Raw genomic sequence first — 22,187 nt, 5'->3', positions numbered from 1 at the left:
AAAACATATGAGATCTGTCTGGGAGTGGGCCTGGTGGGGGAATGTTGGAAACTCTCTTAGTGGGATGTAGCTCCCACTGGTGAACATATGATTCGGGCATGGGTGTTGGCTAGGCCAGGCAAGGTAGTTTCACTTGTCAGTAAGTGTGTGCATTGGTTCTGAAGGGTGGTGAACCAGGCAGGGCCAGGCTAGGCTACAGCACTTGGGACTGGGGATGGGCTAGGCCAGATCAGGCTACAGTTTTGGATGGCAAAAGCCAATAGAGGAAGGGCTCTGCTGAACTGGGTCAGAGCAACCACTGGTATGCACAAGATCAGTGACTGGGATCAGGCCTGGTTGGGAGCTAAGGGGCCGTCCCAGTTGGCTTGTGGTTCCCACTGGTGAGTGCAAAAGCTGGAATGGGGTGGCAATCTAGGCTGGATATGACTGCAGTGGGCAGGGTTGGGTTGGGCTGCAGCATCCATTAGTTTGTGTAAGAGGCCTGGAAACAGAAGTGACCCAGCAATTACAACTACCAAGGTGTGTGTAGGTGAATGTGGATGCTGCACTGAGCTGGACCTGTATTGGCAAGCACACAGAGTTAGTTCTGGGATCACTTCAGATGAGTTTCTCTGGGAACCCCTCAACTGAAGCACTGTACTCAGAACTCCAACCATGGGGAGAATAGCATGTCTGTAGACTGATTGTATATCGCCTGTGTCAGAACTAAGCCTCCTCAGTTGCTTGGACGGAGCAGTGGACATCATGCCCAAATGCATATGGAGGACATGGTAGTCCATTGGAACCTGTAGAAGACATCTGGTTCCATCACAGATGAGGAGGGCAGAAAAAACAGTCAACTTCCCTTGTCAAGCATTGACAACAAATATTTGGGTGAATGGAGACCCTAAGGTGGACTGTGTCAGCCAATGGACCTTGGAAGGATTTACTCATCTCTGAATTGGTGAGATCCACAGTTCAGAACTATTGAAACCACCTAAGCAGAACTCTCTGAGCATGCTCCCTCTCGGGGACACTGAGATGACACTGGGTGGCCATTTCCATTCATAGGTACTGAAGTGGTTGGGAGGCTGGTTGTAGCTTCTCTCCTTATCTCTCCCCTTCTCCCTAATATAGGAACAAGTAAAAGAAAATCTGCAAACAATGGTCTTACCCACTTTCCCCTAATCCTTGACCCCCCACCATTATCATCTATGCAAACATCATCAAAAATAAAATTTTAAAAAATTTAGTAACACATTTAAATGTCTCATCACCCCCAAATTATGGACGAATCCATGTCCAACTCTGTGATAACCCAAGGTTATTGCAAGAAAACTACCCAGCCAACCAGCAGCATTCTGTCTTTTGGCTTTTCCTTTTTTTGACTTATTTATAATTTTCATTGGAAATTCAGACATACAGAGAGGAAGATCTTCCATTCGTTGATTTACTACCTAAGTGGCCACAACAGCTAGAGCTGCGGTAATCTGAAGCCAGGAGCCCAGAGCCTCTTCTAGGTCTCTTACATGGGTGCAGGGCCCCAAGATATTGGGCCATTCTCGACTGCTTTTCCAGGTCATAAGCAGGGAGCTGTATGGGAAGCAAGGCCACTGGGATTAGAACTGGTGCCCATATGGGATACCAGCTTGTGTAGGTGAGGACTTCAGTCACTAGGTTACTGCGCTGGGTCCTTGCTTTTTTTTTGGTATGGACTTGATCTCCCATTGTTATTAAAATCGTCAACTTTTAGTTAACCTCTTATGAAGCCCTGAGAATTCTGGATTTCACCTGGTTTTTAAAAACCTGCAAGAAAGTGAGAAACATTTATTCCAAAATCTTGGGGTCATCTGATTACTATCTCCAAAACCCATTAATATATATTACATTTGTTTACTTTTTAGTGAGGGGAAAACTACAAATTTTGTAGGTTTTTTTTTTTTTCTTTTACTTCTGGTTTGTGGAATGAGAAAAGCACCAGAGACTTCCGGTTAGCTATTTAGAAGGAGGTAGTCATGAGACCCCTCTGACTACAGCACTGTTGGATGCCCACACTCATTTTCTTCATTCTTGTTTCTTGTTGGAGGACACCCTGAGACAGGAGATAGCTTGAGCACTCCAGTCCCTGCTACCATTGTGGGAGTACTGAATTTAGTTCCAGTCCTCAATTGTGATGTCCCAGGCAACTGGGGAGTGAATCAGCAGAAAATATCTTTTTTAAAAAAATGGGAGTATTGGGGCACAGTGCAGGGGCCTAGGGACTAGAGTCCTCACCTTGCACGTGGCAGCATCCCATTCCGAGTGCTGGTTCTGGTCCTGGAGGCCCTGCTTCCCATCCAGCTCCCTGCTTGCGGCCTGGGAAAGCAGTCGAGGACAGCCAAAAGTCTTGGGGCCCAGCACCTGTGTGGGAGACCAAGGGGAGGCTCCAGGCTCCTAGCTTTGGATTGGCTCAGCTCTTGCTGTTGCCATCACTTGGGAAGTGGATCAGTGTGTGGATGATCTACTCTGTCTCTCCTCCTTTCTGTGTATCTGATTTTCCAATAAAAATAACTAAATCCTTAAGAAAAAAAGAGTATTGGAAGATAACGCATAATACACACATTTGAAACTTCTGCTCTGCTAGGCTTTTAACTTATTTACTCCTTTAGACAATAACCATATTAAATAAATGCCATTATTACCCACTGAAAACCGAAGCTTCCTACATATTAACTATGTTTTTATACAGCACCTATAGTGAAACAGATATTTTACAGAAATAAACAAGGTAGTGATACTAGATGTAAAGCTGAAATCTAGGCTCAAGGCACATAACCAGGGAGGAAACAGAAGAAAATGAAATTGGGAAGATGGAAATTATAAAAGAAAGGAGTCAAAATGTCTAATAGGATTTAACTGTAACGCAATGACAGTTTGGAAACTGGGAAATAGTTTGAGTATAAAAGAAACAGGTTGAGGTTGGAAGGAGAAGTCTAAGGAATTGTACCATTGAAAAAAAAATTAAAAAGAAGGGCCTAGTGGCTGACGTGCTCACCTTGCACAAGCTGGGATTCTATATGGGTGCCGGTTCTAATCCTGGCAGCTCCACTTCCCATCCAGCTCCCTGCTTACGGCCTAGGAAAGCAGTAGAGGATGGTCCAAAGCCTTGGTGGCCATATGGGGAGTGAACCAGTGGATGGAAGATCTTTTCTTTGTCATTCTCTCTGTAAATCTGATCTGTCTTTCCAATAAACATAAATAAAGCTTTAAAAATAAACACACATATGTATATTACATTTAGGTTCATGGAAAGATATAATATCAGATAAACAATCTTTTTTTTCCACCCCTTAAGATTTTTTTATTTTTAGATCTGGTGCCATGGCTTGATTAGCTAATACTCGACTCTAAGCCCAGGATCTCATATGGGTTCTTGCTTGTGTCCTGGCTGCTCCACTTCCGATCCAGCTTGGGGGTCAGCACCCATGTGGGAGACTGGAAGAAGCTCCTGGCTCCAGCTTTGGCTTGGCCCAGCCCTGGCTGTTGCAGTCACTGGGGAGTGAATGGAAGACACCTCCATCTCTCCCTCAAGTAAATATTTAAAGAAAACCAACAAACAAAAGAGATAACTTGTGACTTACAAAGTTATTCATTCAATGTACACTGGTAACACATGACAGAATGAAAAGTGAATACATTTGGGTCTACTTAATTTATCATTAAGTCCTTAGAAACCAAGACAGTTTCACTACTAAGATCTTATGACTTAAATATTTTAACTTTAAATAATTATATTAAAATTAAAATAATTTCATCATACAGTACCTGAGAGTACATTCCAACTGAGAGGTAAAAGAAACCCCTGATATCAACTTGATTTGTTTTCTAAGTCAGTAAGCGCAACTCCTCCCGTCTCCTCCACACAGGAGGATGTAAAATGCAACAACACAGAAAAGTAGAATATTTAAATTATCCAAAGAACAATATTGGGCCAAAATTTTAAAAGTAAACGATATCTTAACTGGCAATACTCCCCAACTACCAGTATGTTTACAGTAGAGAGATTTAAAACAAAACAAATTCAACTGATTGAAGAACCAACCCAGTTAACCGAAGTTTCCATTTTATTCAGTTGTGAAGTAACACAGCAGTCACTGTTTTATCCAACAGTCCTGCGGGATTAGCTTCAGAGTGATGGGCCTCGTTTATGCAAAACAATAGCTTTCTTTGTGTTGGAAGGACGTAAGGTTTCCAAACTCAGTTCTTTTTCACTTATGTTGTAATTTCCACATGAACAATCTGTTCCAGCTAATGTCTTTACGGTCTAGTTTCCTATCACTGTGTCTTCCATGCTGTCATCATATAGCCATTTATAGCCATAATCTTTGGAACACTCTATAGTTTCAAAAAGGCGTTTAAAGTCTTGAGGATACATTTCAGTTATCTTCACTGTTTCATTCTTTCTTGTTTGCATCAATATATCCATTGCATCAACTGGACTCAATGACCTGAAAAATAAACACAAGTAAACTGAATTTTCTGGATAATAACTATCCATTAGGACGGATATGGCTTCTAAAAAAAAATTTAAAATGCCTAATTTATACATAATTCATCTTCTTTAGTTAAAAAGCTTCCATATACTACCTACAGTTTTGCTTGTTTCTAAAGTTTTACAGCTAGACTGTAACAAAAAAGAATACTTGAGATTTAACATGTAATCAACCCTACATAAGGATCTAATTTAAGAGCTATGCTTTCAAAATATTCTGCCAGGCTTGGCACAATGGCTCAAAGGGCTAATCCTCCCCTTGCTAGTGCCGGGATCCTTTATGCGAGCCAGTTTGTGTCCTGGCTGCTGTATGTCCTATTTAGTTCCTTGCTTGTGGCCTGGGAAAGCAGGAGAGGATGGCCCAAAGCCTTAGGACCTTGAACCCGCATGGGAGGCCCAAAAGAGAGGCTCCTAGCTCCAGACCAGCTCAGCTTCGGCTGTTGCGGCCACTTGGGGAGTGAAGTAGCAGATGGAAGATCTTTCTGTATCTTCTTCTCTTTCTGAAAATTTGTCTTTCCAATAAAAATAAGTGAATCTTTACAAAGAAAAAAAGTTTAATATGTACAGACAATTTCTGTTCTGTTTAGCAGTTTTCAAACAGGGAATCATTCTTCATATTTTTACATAATCATTGGTGAGCGGATTTTAAAGTAGGAAACATCATTACTTTTTATATATTAGCCTAGCAAGCAACCATAAATAAGATTCTGACAAGTAACGAATTAATAGAATACTTTGGTGGAAAAGACTTTCAGCTCTTTTTTTTTCCAAGATTTATTTATCTGGAAGGTACACTTACAGAAAAAGAAAGAGACAATGAGAGGCAGATGCAGTGATGCTCCATGCATTGATTAACATCACAGCCAATGGCAATGGCCAGCCTGGGCTGGGCTGAAGCCAGGAACCAGGAGCCAGAAGCTTCCTTCAGTCTCTCACCTGGATGCAGTGTCTAAGTCCTTGGGCCATCTTATGATTAATAGCACTTTTTGATATTAAATATAACCTTGGCCAATCCACAGAGATATCCAGGGGAACGTTTAACATTCTGCATGATGGCTTACCATATTTATTCCTTTTATGTTCTTGCTATTCTCATTTAAAATAGCTGCCACCAGAAGGTGGTGAGAAGACAACATGTAACCTTTCTTGCCTTGTCTACCATTTTTAACATTTGTTTTTGTAACTATTATTCAGCCAATAGTTTAAAGTTATACAATAAATGATCACATTTACTGCTTATTTTAACATTTAACCCATCCTTTGACAATACCTGAAATGACTCAACGGGCAATAAGGTAAAATGAACAACCTATTGAACTGTATGCATCAACCCTATGTAAAAACTATATCTTACATAAATATAAATCAGGTAGTAACACCTATAATTTGTATAAAGCTTTAGATGGGAATATAAAAACTTGGTCTAGGACAAGACCAAGACGATCTTGCCTAGGAAACAGAACCACTGCAGAGAGGCAATGGCAAGATGAGGACGGTGGATATGGCACCAAAAATATTGACTTTCTCTGTTCCTGCTAGTGGTAAGCATCTAGTCCCTCCTGGAGTTAAATCTGGCCTATACTTTGAGAAAGAAACAGCAACTTAAGAGGTATCAGTGGTTGCTTTATGAAAGAAAAAAATGAAGCTCAGTGCAGACAACGTGGAAAACCAGGAAGAAGGAAATACCAGCAAGAAGCACAGGAGTGAAAACATGCTAACCTCACCCTCTTCACCAAAACATAAAAAACACACGTTCATAAAAAATAATTCTTGCATTGTTACTGCGATTATTGTTAATTTTATTATTTTTTACTTACTTTAAATGTTCTATTAGCCTTGCACTGCGCTTCCCAAAACAGTGCTTCACCATATGAAAAAATACATCATAGTTAATAGGAGTTAAATTTTCGGTAAATAAATTTCGACGAGGAGTCATTTGAACAAAATACATGTTCTGTTGTATTAGCTCTAATGAATCCTGGAGAGAAGGGAAAATAAACTGTGTTAGTCATAAATGATTGTCAGAGCATGACACTGGTTCATTTGTTCCTTCAAGCTATGTGTTGGAAGGCACAATCATCAGAGAGCCATAGCCACTCTTTACCTGGGCCTTTTCTTGGAGTTGTCTGCACTGAAGGAAGATTTTTCTGTCTCCCATTCCCTTTCACTCTACCTTTCAGTAATTGAATAAAATCTTTACCAAAAATGACATTAAATTTGTCCTAAAATACATTCTTAGCTTTAGATCTTGTCATTGCAAAGAATGTGAAAGTCTTGCATTTGTCTGTTCATTCTGGAAGATAACTGGGAAAGTCTCTATTGATATTATCTAACCTCCCCCCCAACTTTTTTCTATTCTATTTGCTTAAAAACTTGCTTTCTGGTCTTTTGTTTATTTACTTGAAAGACAGCAAGAGCTTCTACTCACTGGTTCAATTTCCAAATACCCACAACAGTCAACATGGCAAGAACCCCATTAGTTGAGCTATTATCCCTGTTTCCTGGAGTCTGTGTTAGTAGGAAGCAGGAGTTAGGAGTTAAGAATCATATCCCAAGAATTCTGATACAGGATAGTCTAGTTTTTAAAGAGTTATTAATTTTTTAAGACAAGATGACAAAGAGATCTTCCACCCACAGGTTTACTCTCCAAATGTCTGCAGTCAAGGCTAGGCCAGCTGAAATCAGGAAACAGGAACTTTATCTGGGCCTCCCACGTGTGTGACAGGAACTCAAGGACTTGGGCTATCAACCACTGCCTCCCTAGCACATTAGCAGGAAGCTGGGTTAGCAGTGCAGAGCAGGGCCGGTGCTGTAGTGTGGTAAGCTAAACTTCTGCTTTGCTTCTGGTTTAAGTCCCAGCTATTCTGCTTCTGATCCAGCTTCTTGCTCATGGCCTGTGAAAGCAGCAGAGGATGCCTCATGTTGTTGGGCCCTTGCACCCATGTGGGAGACAGGGAGGGGGCTAGTGGCACTTTGCAGCCACTTGGGAAGTGAACCAGGAGAGGAAAGATCTGTCTTTCCTTTCTCTCTTTAAACTCTGCCTTTCAAATAGAAATAAAATAAAACATAAAATAAAATAAATTATTCCGTTTAGGGGAAAAAAAAACAAGAGTAGTCAGAACTGGAAATAGGCACTCCACATGGGATGTTGGTGATTAAGCAGTGCACTAACTCACTGGGGCACAATGAACATGCCAAATACGAGCCGCTTACCTGCTAAGGCTCAATGCCCATCCTCCTAATCTAACCTTTGAGACAATATAGCTCACATCTTATAAACAGAATAAAAATCAGCATGGAAACTGGTCATTTTGACATCAGACCATTTCTAAACGAACAATTTTGCCCTTTCCTTTGGTTTCAAGTCTAAGTGAAGAAATAAGTGGTATCTTCAGATTGAAGTGATACATTGAAATTAGCCCAACATTTTCATTCTGTCCTACAAGTAGAGCTTCTTGAGTCTAAAAATATTTTTGAAATTTCAGCTAATTTATTAGAATCTCACAAACAGCCCCTAGATAAACTAAATCGAAGACCACTTCAGTATTTCAGATGGGGGAAAACCAAAACAAAAATAAAACTCCTAATCCTTGGGTAAAAGTTGCACAGCTACTGGTGAATTCAACTATCTAAGAAATAGCGGCACTACAAATTTCCAGCTGACCAATGAGGCAAGAATTCACTTTTAGTTAAAACTAGCTGATTATGGGCCTGGCGCAATGGCCTAGCAAGCTAAAGTCCTTGTCTTGAATGCACCGGGATCCCATATGTGGGCGCCGGTCCTAATCCCGGCAGCCCCACTTCCCATCCAGCTCCCTGCTTGTGGCCTGGACGGCCCAAACCCTTGGGACCCTGCATCCGTGTGGAAGACCTGGAAGAGCTCCTGGCTCCAGATAGGCACAGCACCAGCTGTTGCAGTCATCTGGGGAGTGAATCATCGGACAGAAGATCTTCCTCTCTGTCTCTCCTCCTCTCTGTATACCTGACTTTGCAATAAAAATAAAATAAATCTTTAAAAAAAACCCTAGCTGAATATGAAAATGATTATAATTCCTAAATTTGAAATGTATCACCATTTAAAAAGATGAAAAGGAAAGTGATATTCTTTAAGCCTACTACTACATTGCAGAATTGTTGACAGATACATTTCTCTTTCAAAACAATACCATTATTAAAACTAGTAAGATACACTTAAAAACATTTTCACTTTAAAACTAAAAGTTCAGGGATGGCATCTGGCCTATGAGTTAAGCTGCTGATGGGGAAACCCACATCCCATGTCGGAGTGCCTGGAACTGAACCCTGGCTTCACTTCTGACTCAAGCTTCATGCTCATGCACGTGACAGGAGGCAGCAAGGTGCTGGCCTCTCTGGGACCCAACTGGGAGACCTGGACTGAGTTGACTGAATTCTTGACTCCCTGATTTGGGCTTGCCCACCTGCAGCTGTGGGGACATCTGGAGAGTGAAACAATGGATGGGGACTTTTGTCTACTTGTCGCTCTGCAAAATCCACCCATATATACAAACAAACAAACAAAATCCAAACTCACAATAAATACAGAAAACCAGATAAACTCAAGGAAAATAAAAGTGGTTTCATTAATGAGGACGAAGAAAAAGGTATTTTCTCACCTTACGCTTTGGCATTTCCAGCTGCCCATTTTGGATATACACATCAAATGATGACCAAGGTTCCTTGAGGGAGAAAAAACAAAATCAAACTCAGAATACTTCTTTTCTCAAAATATTTTTTTTTTAATACCTTTTTATTGGAAAGTCATATATAGGAAGAGGGACAGAGAGGAAGAACTTTTGTTTGATGACTCCCCAAATGACTGCAACAGCCGGAGCTGAGCTGATTTGAAGCCAGGAGTCAGGAGCCTCTTCAGGGTCTCCCACGAGAACGCAGGGTCCCAAGGCTTTGGGCCGTCCTCCACTGCTTTCCCAGGGCACAAGCAGGAAGCTGGATGGGAAGCAAAGCAGCCAGGATACCAACCAGTGCCCATATAACATCCTGACATGTGCAAGGCAAGGACTTTGGCCGCTAGGTTACTGCACCGAGCCCCAGAATACTTCTTTTACCACTGTTTGTTCAAAGTGTCTGATGTTATTACTACCTTCAAAGACAGCCTGCTTATGAGCTAAATCCAGGTTACATGATTTTATTATGTCTAACTTGACATAATAAAACCTATTTATTTATTTAACAGGCAGAGAGACAAGGGACAGATTTCCCTCTGAAGGGTCACTTTCCAAAGCTGGGGAACTCAATCCAGGTCACCATGCATGTTGAGTGGCAGGAACCAAGTGGCTTCAGTCATCCCTGCTGCCCCTCAGGACCTGCACTAGTGTCCAGAATTGGGAATCCAACCCAGGCCCTCCATTACAGGACACAAGCATCCTGTCAACCTAAACTCCCACTCTCATTTCACATCAAGAAATAAAGGGCCAAATTTCTACCCTGATTATCAGCAACTCTGCTACTTCAATAACGGAGAGTTACTCTTCATGTAATTTTGCCAGAAAGATGATTTTAACAGTTAACATTTCCATATTATAGTCAGAATCAGTAGCTTAAGGGTTACTAGATCAACACTAAGGCTTTTTTCATCCTATCATATTAGAAAAGCCTTTTAATCAAACTGAATTGAATGTGGTACAGGACAAATACAAACAGACATCTCAGGTTAGCAATTATTAACTTTGCACCAACAATGTTATACATGAAGCACTTTTAAAAAGTAACCCAACAGTTCTAAAACCTAAAATTCTGAAAAATAATTCTATAAAGAAAAAGTTTCAAAATTAGAATGGGTTTATTAAATCATAACTGATGTAGTTAAAAGACCAAAATCCCCAAAGTGAGTCTGGCAGTTAAGATATTCACATGTCACATCCAAGTGGGAGCTGGCAGCTTAACTGCTGCACCAAACACCCATGCTCCCCGAAAACAGGCTCTGCTAAAAATGACATGAGCTTTACTTACCATGTGTAGAACCTTAATCTCACACGCTACTTGCCAGAGCACACTTAACACTTGATAGGAGCTTGGATTTCTGGGATTTGCCATTAATTTCTAGTAGAGAAAGATATAAAAGATTACATAGATCATACAAGTATAATAAATCAAACATTTGTTTTTATTAGTAATAACCAAATAGCATCTAGAATTTTAAGAAAACTAGACTTAAATGCAAAATCTTTATTTCAAAGTCTTTTAAAACTCCTGCTTTGCAAAGATACCATACAATACACTTAAAATTTAGTGCATTTCAGACTGATTTCTGTTAATTGTGTGGTCCAACAGGGAATGTTTTCATTAATAAAATGAAACAGAGGGCCCAGCCCAGTAGCCTAGCAGCAAGCATCCTGCCTTGTGTGCACCAGAATCCAATACTGGTGCCGGTTCTTGTTCCTGCAGTCCTGTTTCCCATCCAGCTCCCTGCCTGTGACCTGGAAAGGAAGTCGAGGACAACCCAAAGCCTTGGAACCTTGCACCCTTGTGGGAGACCTTGATGAAGCTCCTGGCTCTTGGCTTTGGATTGGCTCAGCTCCGGCCACTGCAGCCACCTGGGGAATAATTAATGGAAGGAAGATCTTCCTCTCTTTCTCTCTCTCTGTATATCTGACTTTGCAATTAAAAAAAAAAATATATATATATATAGTTATGTATAAGTAAAAAAAGCAATTTCTGTGCTATGGATTCTATGACATAGCAGAGCAGAAAAATAATAGGCAATTATATAAATAATTAATCATATCTAGCACATATTGTGGAAAAGGGCATGTGTGTGTGAAGTACTTTTCCGGTACTCTATTAAATTCAGAGCCCAAAGTGGCTAAGGCTGAGCCTTGAAGGACGAGATACTACCTCAGTGAACAGCAAGCGAATACAAAGGGAGGTAATTGCACACAAAAGCTTCCAGGTACAAGCAGCACAGGTTACTCTCTCACTGGCAAGATATTTATTCAATCTTAGATCTCATCAGCGATAGCCTTGTTGGTGAAAGGCCAAATGATTTATTTATTTATTTTTCCTTTTTAAAATGGACTACTTAGTCTCTAAAAGGCAGAAGTATAGAGAGAAAGGAGAGAGAAATGGCGCACTTCCCATAAGGCCCTGGTGGCCACGGGTGGGTCTAGCCAAAGGCAGCACTCGGACTCCATCCTGGCCTCCCAGGTGAGTGACAGCAGCGCAAGCGCTTGGGCCATGTGCAGGCACAGAGGCAGGGAGCTGGATAGCAAACAGAATAGCTGGGACTCAAACTGGCACTGCAGCTGGTGTCTTCATGTGCTACCCCACAGTGCCAATCCCAGACCAAATGATTTCATGGGCTTTTTCAGCCTGTAGGCTCACAGGCTGAACTTACCCCACTAAATATTTTTATACTGCCTATAAAAAGACCCTCAAAACATACTCATATAGCCAAATGATTGTTTTTTTAAATGTAAACGCAGGTATCCCTACATGAGACAGTGATCCTGACAAGTTCAACTGCTTGATATTCAATGTTAAGGGATTTTTGACAAAGGTGTCAAAACCACCCAAAGGAGCGAATTTGTTTGTTCAATCAATGGTACTGGGAAAAACTAGATACCTACATGTAAAAAATGAAGTAGTTTATCTGAAATCAAATATGAAAATTTTTTTTAAAGATTTATTTTTATTATTTTTTTAATTGGAAAGGCGGATATACAGAGAGGAGAGACAGAGAGGAAGATCTTCCGTCTGATGATTCACTCCCCAAGTGAGCGCAATGGCCGATACTATGCCAATCCGAAGCCAGGAGCCTCTTCCGGGTCTCCCACGCAGGTGCAGGGTCCCAAAGCCTTGGGCCGTCCTCGACTGCTTTCCCGGGCCACAGGCAGGGAGCTGGAAGGGAAGCGGGGCTGCTGGGATAGAACCGGCGCCCATATGGGATCCCGGCCATGCAAGGTGAGGACCTTAACCACTTGCACCATCGTGCCGGGCCCGAAATATGAAATTTAACTTAAAATTGATCAAGACCTACATAGCAAGAGCAAAAGAAAACAAAAACATGATGGTTGCAGATGGTGCCTGGTATAGTAGACTAAGCCTTCAAATGTGGTGCCGGCATCTCATTTAGATGCAGGCCCATGTCCCAGAAGTTCCTCTTCTGATCCACTTCCTTGCTTACAGCCTGGGAAAGCAGAGAAAAATGGCTCAAGTCTTGGGGCCCCTACACCCACTCGAAACACCTGGAAGAAGTTTCCGGCTCTGAATAGGCCCAGCTCCAGCTGTTGTGGCCATTTGGAGAGTTAACCAGCAAACCAGCAGCATAAAAATCTCTACCCATGTTTTTTTCTGTAACTCTTTAAGAAAATAAACATCATCAACATATCTCTAAAGATTTATAAATGGTTAATAGACACATGAAAAGATGCTCAACATTGACTATTATGAAAATGTAAATCTAAGTTGAAATCAGTGAAATATTACTTCATATCATAAGGTTGAGTATTCTGAAAAAAAAAAAAAAGTATTGGTAAGAAAAGGTAGAGACTGGGCCTGGCAGCGTGGCCTAGCGGCTAAAATCCTTGTCTTGAACGCACCAGGATTCCATATGGGCCCTGGTTCTAATCCCAGCAGCTCCACTTCCCATCCAGCTCCCTGCTTGTGTCCTGGGAAAGCAGTCAAGGACGGCCCAAGACTTTGGGAACCTGCACCTGTGCGGGAGACCCGGAAGAAGTTCCTGGATCCTGGCTCTGGATCAGTATAGCATCGGCCATTGCGCTCACTTGGGGAGTGAATCAACGGACGGAAGATCTTCCTCACTGTCTCTCCTCCTCTCTGTATATCTGACTTTCCAATAAATAAATAAATCTTTAAAAAAAAAAGGTAGAGATTGAAATCACTGTGTACTATTTGTTGGAATACAAAATACTACATATATTATACAAAGTGGTATTCCAATTCCTGAAAAAAATTAAAAGTAGAATTACCACATGATCTGGTAATTCTACTTCTAGGTATACCCTAAAGGGCTGAAAAGAGGGACCTGAAGAGATATTTCCAAATTAATATTCATGGTAGCATTTTTCACAATACACAAAGTAGAAGAAACCAAATGTCCAATGATAAAATGGATACACAAACTGTGGTATACAAGGGAGTATTATTCAGCCTTAGAGTGACACAAAATTACCACATATCCTATAACATGGAAACACTATACTAAGTGAAACAAGTCAGACACAAAGAGCCAAATACATTATTCTACTGACAGACGGTACCTAGGACAGTCAAATTAATAAAGACAGAAAGGAGAATAATGGTGACCACAATCGGAGGAATTAGATAGAGTTTTAATAAAGAATGCTGAAATGGTTTTGGGGCTCACTGGTGGTAATGGCTGCACTATGTAGGTTTACCTAATTCCACTGAGCTATATCTCGAAAAACGTTTGAAATGTCCATCTTATGGTATGCATATTTTACCACAATTTAAGAAAACAAAAAAACCCTTAAAATGTCCAGTCCAAATTAACAAGACAGAGATTAAACCTAAGTCAAAAAACAAAACAAAACAAAACAAAAATTACCCAATAGATACTTTGTTAATAACCTACCTTGTACTCTTTTTCACTAATAAACATATTTAGTTCTATTCGTCCATGCCTATATATAGAAGTGCAGGAATACAGGTCATATAAAAGTTTCCAAAGCACCTTTCTTTCATTTTTAACTGGGAAGATTCCAATTATTTTTAAGGGGTTACCTGTTAGGAATAAAAAAAAAAAAATCCACATTAAGTTAACATTTTCGTTAGGACTGTGTTTTAATGAGACAAAGTGAATTAACAAACTATATTAATTTCTTAAGTTTAATTATAACCGAGTCTCTGCATTTTTCCTTAACATGGAACTCGTCCTTTGGGGAGACAAAAGCAGAATGCTGTCAAGTTCAATGTAAGAGCATTGTCCATAAACTGAACAAACTAAATTGTACTCAGATCCTGTCAACAAATCAGGAAGACTGCTAAACAGAACTGGCAGATTAGAAGGTATTTGCTTTTAGGGACTTGCAAAAATTACCTGCTGACCAAGGAAGCGCTTTTATTCCCAAACTCTGAAAAAGCTCTTGTGAAAGCATAATGGGAGGTTTTACCAGTCCACAATTTCTGGGATCCAACTTGAAGAAGTCACAGTGAACCACTTCTAGTTTTCCATTCAGATTATTTCCTAAAGACTAAACAGACAGAGAATACTTTAAAAAATCCAGAATATATATGTAACTGCAGAATATATATAACCTCAAAGATCAACTTAAAAAGAATAAATACAAAAACATACAATTCAAGAAATAATTCTATCTCATAATGGTATAAAAAATAGCACTAACATCATAAAATTTAACAAAGAAATTGGAACTCAATTAATGTCTAGAAAGTGGAGAAAGTACATTACTACCAAGGAAAAGTAACCCCCATGCATTCTAAAAGCAAAAATGATGTTCAATAAACTTTTTACGGAATGATTTAATTGACTTATTATTTGAAAGGCAGAATTACAGAAATAGCGAAATCCTCCTTTGTAGGTTCATTCCCCAGACGGCTGGAGCTGGGCCAGGCTAGGCTAAAGCCAGGAGCCAGGAGCTTCCTTCAAGCCCCACCTGAGTGCAGGAACCATGCTCCACTGCCTGCCCTGATCATCTGCAGGGAGCTGGAGGGGAAGTGGATGTGCTAGGGACTAAGACCAGCGCCCATGCTGATGCCCATGCCAAGGGCACTGGTGTCAGGAAATTCTTATCCTTGTAAAACTTTATCTGAAAGGTTTCAATGGTTCAAAAGACTTCTTCATACGAATCTCTAATTGCTTAGCAGAGGTTTCCTGAAGCACTACTCAAAGATTCTGAAACCTCAGGTGGGTTCACGCACACCTGTGAGCCACCTGCTGCGGTGATAAAAAGAAAAAAACATGTTTCACGGTAGACAAAAGCAACTGAAATATTAAAACAAAGGGCAGGTGTATTCAAGAGAATCACTTTTTTTCTAGGAGGAATCCAGTGAGTGATTCACAAAATGAACTTAACAATAATACTGTGTCGGTCATTCAACATATCTCCCTTAGTTTTTCATGTACTTCACTTTTTCTTTTAATAAGATTTATTTGTCTGAGAAGATATCCTCTTTCCACTGGTTCACTTCTCAGTTGGATGCAACAGCACCTGTGGAGTAGGCTGTACCCCGGGAGTTAGGAGCTTCAGCCATGTCTCCCACGTGGGTGAAGGTTTCCAACTATCTGACCATCCGCTCTTTTCTCAGGCCATTAGCAGGAAGCTGGACCGGATGTGGTCCAATACGGGATGTCAGTGTCACAGTAGCTTCATCTGCTTTGCCACGGCACCAGCCCCAATTTAATTTTCACTACGCTCACCAAATCACATTGTCTTTCAACAATTTAATGTATTCATTTTTCTTTCATGTATTTAAACCAGCATATCTGCAATCAGTTCAGCAACAGGGTTATCACTTTGGAATCTTTCCAAGTAGCTAGATCTACAGAAACAGTAATGCTTAGTTTTTTGTTTTTTTTTTTTTTAAGATTTATTTATTTTGTTGGAAAGACAGATGTACAGAGAGGAGGAGAGAGAGAAAGATCTTCCGTCAGATGATTCACTCCCCAAGTAGCCGCAATGGCCAGTGCTGCACCAATCTTAAGCCAGGAGTCAGAACTTCTTCTGGGTCTCCCACAAGGGTGCAGGGTCCCAGAGCCTTGGGCTGTCATCCACTGCTTTCCCAGGCCACAAGGAGGGAAGATGGATGGGAAGTGGAGCTGCCAGGGTTAGAACCGGTACCCATATGGGATCCTGGTGCGTTCAAGGCGAGGACCTTAACCATTACGCTATCATGCCGGGCCCATAATGCTTAGTTTTAATTTCCTTAAAAAAACCAAATGGTTGGACTTGAAAGGCATTTTCACAATTTATTGTTTTTATTTTGCATGTTCCAATAAAATTGTCTTACAAGGCTTTGGAAGCTGGTATAGAAAAAAAGTTTCTGAAATTGATTCTACAGATTTATAAAGGAAAGAGAAAGAGGGAAAAAACAAACAAACAAACAAACACAAAAAAATCCCCAACAAAACCTGGCTGATGATACCAAGAATTTCCACTCTTGACTTACTACGCAAACTTGTCTGGTATATTAGAAGCAGAGTCACCAAAAAATCCTTGTTGATAACACCTGTGCTCTATGCAATGGTATCTGTTCATACCAAAATTCAATATCCAAAGCTTGCATAGTCCCCTTAAGCTAATTTTAACACTAGCCCCACCTAGATTCTAATTTCACAGGCAGCAGCGGCAGAGCATAGCCTAGCAGAGAGGGGAAACACACCTAGGGACCCCAGTTACACACCAAGCCCCCAATCACCCATACAATTTGCTGCAGAATCTAGGGGGAAGAAAGGTGTTATACCCCAACATAAGTGACACTCCCATAACAAAAGACACATATATGGAAAACTTCAGTTCGTCTACCCAAGGTTTTACATGACGCAGGGGACTTCAGAAGGAAGATTCAAAGACCAGAGAAAACTGTCTATTTGCATGTTTAGATTTAATGAATAACCAAGAGTGAAGAAATGGGACTGGACAAGAGTCTGATCTAGATTTACACAAGGACAGTGACCGAGGTAGTGGTACTAACTTTGGCAACAGTGGCAGGCCCACTGCCAGTCTCTGTGGTGTGCACCCCATGGTAGGCTGCTAACAGGCAGAACAAGCGGCCGTGACCATGCACTGTTCAAGGTGCTGAGGTGTGAAGCGGCTAACAGCCCATCAGCTCCTAGAGCCACTTTTCGTCAAAGGCAAACGAGGTCCCCACAACCAGAATGGGACCGAGACAAGGAGACATTGTGGAAAGGGCAACAATATTCACCAGGCTCTCCGGGATTTATGTTTGTTCAATGACTGAGATCATAAAAGTATGCATTCTACAACCAGGAAAAAAAGTTGTCAATCTAAATATTAAATAACCGTATTTGTTTAATATCTCAGCCTTCTTTTTCTTGTTGCTGTTGTTCATGTAATTGGATATGCTCTCAACTTTCTAGGCAACTGCTGTAAGCTATTATCTCCTCCCTGTGTTACGGGAATTGGCGACGAGGGTGACCTCAGTTATCTCATGTAGATTACTGTCCATGTGGGCAGAACAACAAGCAAAGCAATCTTCATGTAAGTCCGAGCCTGCTGCAGCTTTCGGGGGGGCTCTGGGAGAAGAAAACCTGGAGAAACCTGCCAAGGTGGGGACCTCGACTGCTTTTGCCTATCTACTTACTTCAAAATATTCAAGCAATAGCTTCTAATTGTAATTAAATCAGATCTGCAATTCCAGTAAGAGGCTACGATCTAATCTAACAAGGACAAACGGGGGAAGCTTGCGTCTATTCATACTCTTCTTCTGTGGGACTGCTTCCTCTGGGGTGCAAAAGGCAAGGAGCTTCATACTCTACTATCCCACTCTACTAAGACAGGTAAGGTATTTTTTAAAATTTATTTTTATTGGAAAGGCAGATACAGAGACAGAACAGACAAAAGATCTTGCATCTGCTGGTTCATGCCTCAACAGCTGGAGCTGAGCCAATCTGAAGCCAGGAGCCTCTTCTGGGTCTCTTGTGCGGGCACAGGGTCCCAAGGCTCTGGGCAGCCCTTGACTGCTTTCCCAGGCCACAAGCAGGGAGCTGGATGGGAAGTGGCACAGTTGGGATGTGAACTGGCACTCATATGGGATCCTGGTGCATGCCAAGTGAGGATTTAGCCACTAGGCTATCATGCTAGGCCCTGGAATTTTTAAATAGCAGACTCTTACACAGAAAGATGAAAGGAGAGTAGTATTTTTAGGTTTTATGGCCTGCATTGGGGGAAAGACAGCTCTTGTTTCTCTATCACCCCTAAGTGAAGAGGCACTCTGGTGTCCGTGACCACCTTGAGGGGAGAACGGGACAGGAGACAGGAGGGCAGCGGAGGTTGGACTTCAGTCCTCACACTGCTTCTGGGGGTTTCACCTATCCTTCATGTTGAAGTACTTGGTATCTCAAAGTGTCTCAAAACCCCAGTGACAGCTAGACCTAGAGAACACATCTTGTACCTCTCCATCTTCATTCAACAAACACTGAAGACCTGCAATGTCTTAGGGTTAACAGAATATTAATGACAAGGCCCTTGAAGAGATCTTATAACTATGTACTTAATTCTACTTCTCTAAATCGCCCTAAGGCTGCTGATTGGAAACAAATTACTTTCAGAAACCAGAACTATACCTCTAAGTGGGGAATGAAATTTCTGTCGCTTTCAAGGGCAACCACTTTGGCACCAGTTTCAAGTAAGGCCTGAGTCAGGACTCCAGGACCTAGGATAGAAACGGAAGGAAATGTTTATGAGCACAAGTCACAACATAATCTCTCTGAATATCAAAGACTAGGTATTACACATGCATTATCTCACTCTCACTGACACTCCCAAACGAGGTCTCACTCTGTATTCTTTTACAGGTAAGGAAAGTAGAAATTAGATATAATCTCTTGACTGCAACATTCCAAGTGATTAGCAGTTTGCTTATTTATAACTTTTTAAAGATTTATTATTTTTTTTAAATTTGAAAGTCAGCTATACAGAGAGGAGGAGAGACATTCTCCTCCCCAAGTGATTTTCCATTCACTCCCCAAGTGGCTGCAATGGCCAGAGCTGAGCTGATCTGAAGCCAGGAACCCGGAGCCTCTTCTGGGTCACCCACAAGGGTGCAGGGTCCCAAGGCTTTGGGCTGTTCTCAACTGCTTTCCCATATCACAAGCAGGCAGCTGGATGGGAGGCAGGGCTGCCGGGATTAGAACCGGCGCCCATATGGGATCCTGGTGCATGCAAGGCAAGGATTTAACCACTAGGATACCGTGCTGGGCCTGGCCAGGCAAGTGCAGTTTAGTTCTGCTTCCAATCCAAAGACTTGCAATCTTAGTCACAATGTTTCATCTCAGAGGAAAACAGCAACAGAAAAGATGGCCTGGCGCCTCCCACTTCCTCATTCATAACTACCCAGATCACATCAAGCATCAACAAAAACGACGTCTCAGGGGAGGAAGTGGTGCTACAAAAACTGTTCTTCAGAAAGTCTATAAATCTTGGGTTCTCAACATCCTGCTGTGGTCTAAAGAGGGTGCAAGAAAGGATAGGATAAAACTGTCAGGGGTGGCGACAGCACTTGCAGCCACATGGGAAGAGAGCGAACCTGAGTCTATCTTAGAAAAATATTGTCCCAAGTGCAGCCTGCCACAGAAGTATTTGGTGCCATTACCGATACAGCTCAAGGCGTTACGTTGCATTGTCCCTAACTAAACTTCCTGAAGGGAAGTCTCTTCGAACAGCACTCTATCCAGGCAGGCTACCAAAGTCTGACCAAGTGATGGACATTCCAGAAAATGCAATGCAGCTAGCTACTCACCAGGATTGCACTCCAGCAAGAGATGCCGAGGGTCTTTCTGATTCCTCCGCAGGATTTGTGCCAAGGTCTCAGCCAGTCTCCGACTGGTTACATAACGTTTAGGCTCCAGGCGGTGCTTGGACACCCAGGGAGCCGAGTCCCCGAACTCAAGACAAGGCAAAGGCTGCGGCGAAGATTCCGACACAGCACGGCGTGGCGGGTGTCCACGCGTCATCGCTCCAGTCTTCCACACGCAAAGTCGATCGATGCCGGCCAGGGCTGAGGACGCCAGCCGGCAAGGAAGCCCCGCCACCGGGACCCACATCGTCTTCGCTAACGTTCCCCCACCTAAGACCCACCGTCACTCTACCGAGGAACCCCATGCAGGGTATCCCACGTGCAACATCTCCGCGAAGCCAGCCGAGGCCTGGCGGAAGTAAACACCAGCTACTGCGCATGCGAGCCGCAGCCCCTGCGCGCTTGCTCCCTCACTTCCGCTTCCCGCCCCGGCTTAGTCTCCCGAGGCTTGTCAGTGGACGGAGGCAGAGAGACAGCCCATCCGGGTGTGTCCGGACTCGCACTCTATGGTTGCGCGCCCTCTGCACTTCCTCTCTAGCCGCCTGCGCTCTATGCTCGGCGGCCGCGGGCCTCCAGCCGCCTGCCGGCCAGCCCCGAGGGGTGCGCTGAGGGAGGCGGGGCGGAAAGGCCAGCGGTGTCTGCTGGCTGCCCGATCCGCGGGAGACCCAAGCGGCGTCCGTGACAGCTCGGCGGCCGCCATGTCGGCGAAGGGGGCTGGAGACAGAGCCGGCAGCCGGCGGTAAGCCCTTGGGACCGCCTCGGATTCTCAGGTGAGGAGACCCGGAGCGGGGGTGCCGGGCACCCGCCGGCTCGCGGCCGGGAGGGCAAGCGTCCCCCTGCGCTGTCCTCCGCCTCTGTCCTGTGGGGAGCTGCAGCCGGCTTCGCTCCTCTCCGCCCCCTCTCCGCGCTCCTGTGCTGCGGTCCCCTTGGGGTCCCCACTGCATCGCGCTGGTCACCCCTTCCCCAGGGGTCGTGGCTCCCACAGGAGCTCCTGGCTCTGCTCGCAGAGCTGCCTGCGGCTTCCACCTTGCTTCAATCCTTCTCCGTCCTGGTGCCCGCAGCCGCGGTCTCTCCACCCTTGTGGGTGGTTTTTTTTTTTTTTTTTTTAATTCTCTCCCTATACCTGGTTCCCCCGCCCCCGCCATCACTTGGGTTGTTAGGAACCGCCTAGTATCTCTCTCTCTCGTTTCTCCTCTGGGCCAATATTTACCTTGAATTTTCATTTACATGTTTGAAAGGCTGAAATTTAGGGTTAAAAAAAAATCAGATAAAAAAAATCAAAACCTACATCTAAAGACTCTAGGATGCTTGTGTTGTTGTTCCGTGCATAAACTTAGTCAAACACATGTACTGTGGAATGCAATTTTCAAGACCCGTTCTCAAGACTCTAAAAATAGGGTGCTCTAATGGAAATTTTGGCAGTCTTTGAGCCTATTGGACAGTGTGAGGGAAGACCTGATTCTCTCAGAGTGATTTGCGTTGGAGGATCATACTCGAGCGTTAGCCATTATCCTTTGCACCAAGCCGCCGATAGGCTGGCCGCCTTAGATACGCACAATCCTTTCTGCTTACTTTGCTGGGAGGTAATTGAGCTTGGTGTTTCCAGGCACCAGGAAGGGCTTCGAAGGAATGTTATCAGATAGTCTGAAGAGGGTACGCAGCTGATAAAAGTTCAGATAAGGAATCCAAGGCCAAGTATGGCTGCTGCACTTTCTTTCCCTTTAATCCTAAATTTGTTAGGACACCAAGGAAGGTGTCTGATCAAGCCTTGGCGACTCATGCGCTCCTAGATGTTAGATTCCTTGTCCAGTTTCTTCATTGGCGGTTTTCTCCAGGTGGCTTGGACATTCTCTGCAATCCCTGAGAAAGCTGCCCCCTCCCCTGTCATTTACTGAGCTATCTTGCCCACTGACCTTAGAAAACATTGTATACATTCAGAAATACACTGATTTCCCACCACCCACAAGAGCCCTGGAGGCCTGTTTTAGAATCAAGTAAAGCAGGGTGATGTCTTGCGGTATAGGGAAGACATGTATTACTCATAGAAATGTCATTGAGTTTTTTACTTTAAAAAGACTTTAAAAAAACCATTGTGGTAAAAGAATGCTTATTATAAAGTATACTTTGTTATTTCATAATGTCTGTGGAGGATAATTAGCTT

General features: G+C 42.8%; 2 protein-coding genes across 3 annotated transcripts in view; one reads left to right on the top strand and one right to left on the bottom strand.

Moving 5' to 3' along the window:
- Positions 1–3,588: 3,588 nt before the first annotated feature.
- On the bottom strand, positions 3,589–20,379 carry TFB2M (transcription factor B2, mitochondrial). 2 transcript variants are annotated; one of them, XM_040967944.1, is made up of 8 exons: positions 19,970–20,379; positions 18,795–18,883; positions 14,568–14,721; positions 14,103–14,251; positions 10,499–10,588; positions 9,145–9,207; positions 6,328–6,488; positions 3,589–4,466 (listed from the first exon to the last, which is right to left on the bottom strand). In XM_040967944.1, exons 1-8 carry the CDS (start codon positions 20,271–20,273, stop codon positions 4,283–4,285), a joined length of 1,194 nt encoding a protein of 397 aa, XP_040823878.1. In that variant the 5' UTR covers positions 20,274–20,379; the 3' UTR covers positions 3,589–4,282. The 2 variants fall into 2 exon arrangements, with proteins under 2 accessions (XP_040823878.1, XP_040823879.1); XM_040967945.1 differs by lacking the exon at positions 9,145–9,207.
- A 196-nt stretch (positions 20,380–20,575) lies between these two features.
- Positions 20,576–22,187, top strand: part of CNST (consortin, connexin sorting protein) — a 78,165-nt gene continuing 76,553 nt past the window's right edge. Inside the window, exon 1 of the mRNA XM_040968269.1 lies at positions 20,576–20,796. The gene's annotated coding sequence lies outside the window, so the exon portion shown is untranslated. The remainder of the gene's footprint in view (positions 20,797–22,187) is intronic.

This window comes from Ochotona curzoniae, unplaced genomic scaffold, assembly GCF_017591425.1.
Source record: "Ochotona curzoniae isolate NIBS_2020 unplaced genomic scaffold, NIBS_Ocur_1.0 scaffold_4683, whole genome shotgun sequence".
NCBI classification, from domain to species: domain Eukaryota; kingdom Metazoa; phylum Chordata; class Mammalia; order Lagomorpha; family Ochotonidae; genus Ochotona; species Ochotona curzoniae.
This window is presented reverse-complemented; position numbering and strand designations above follow the sequence as displayed.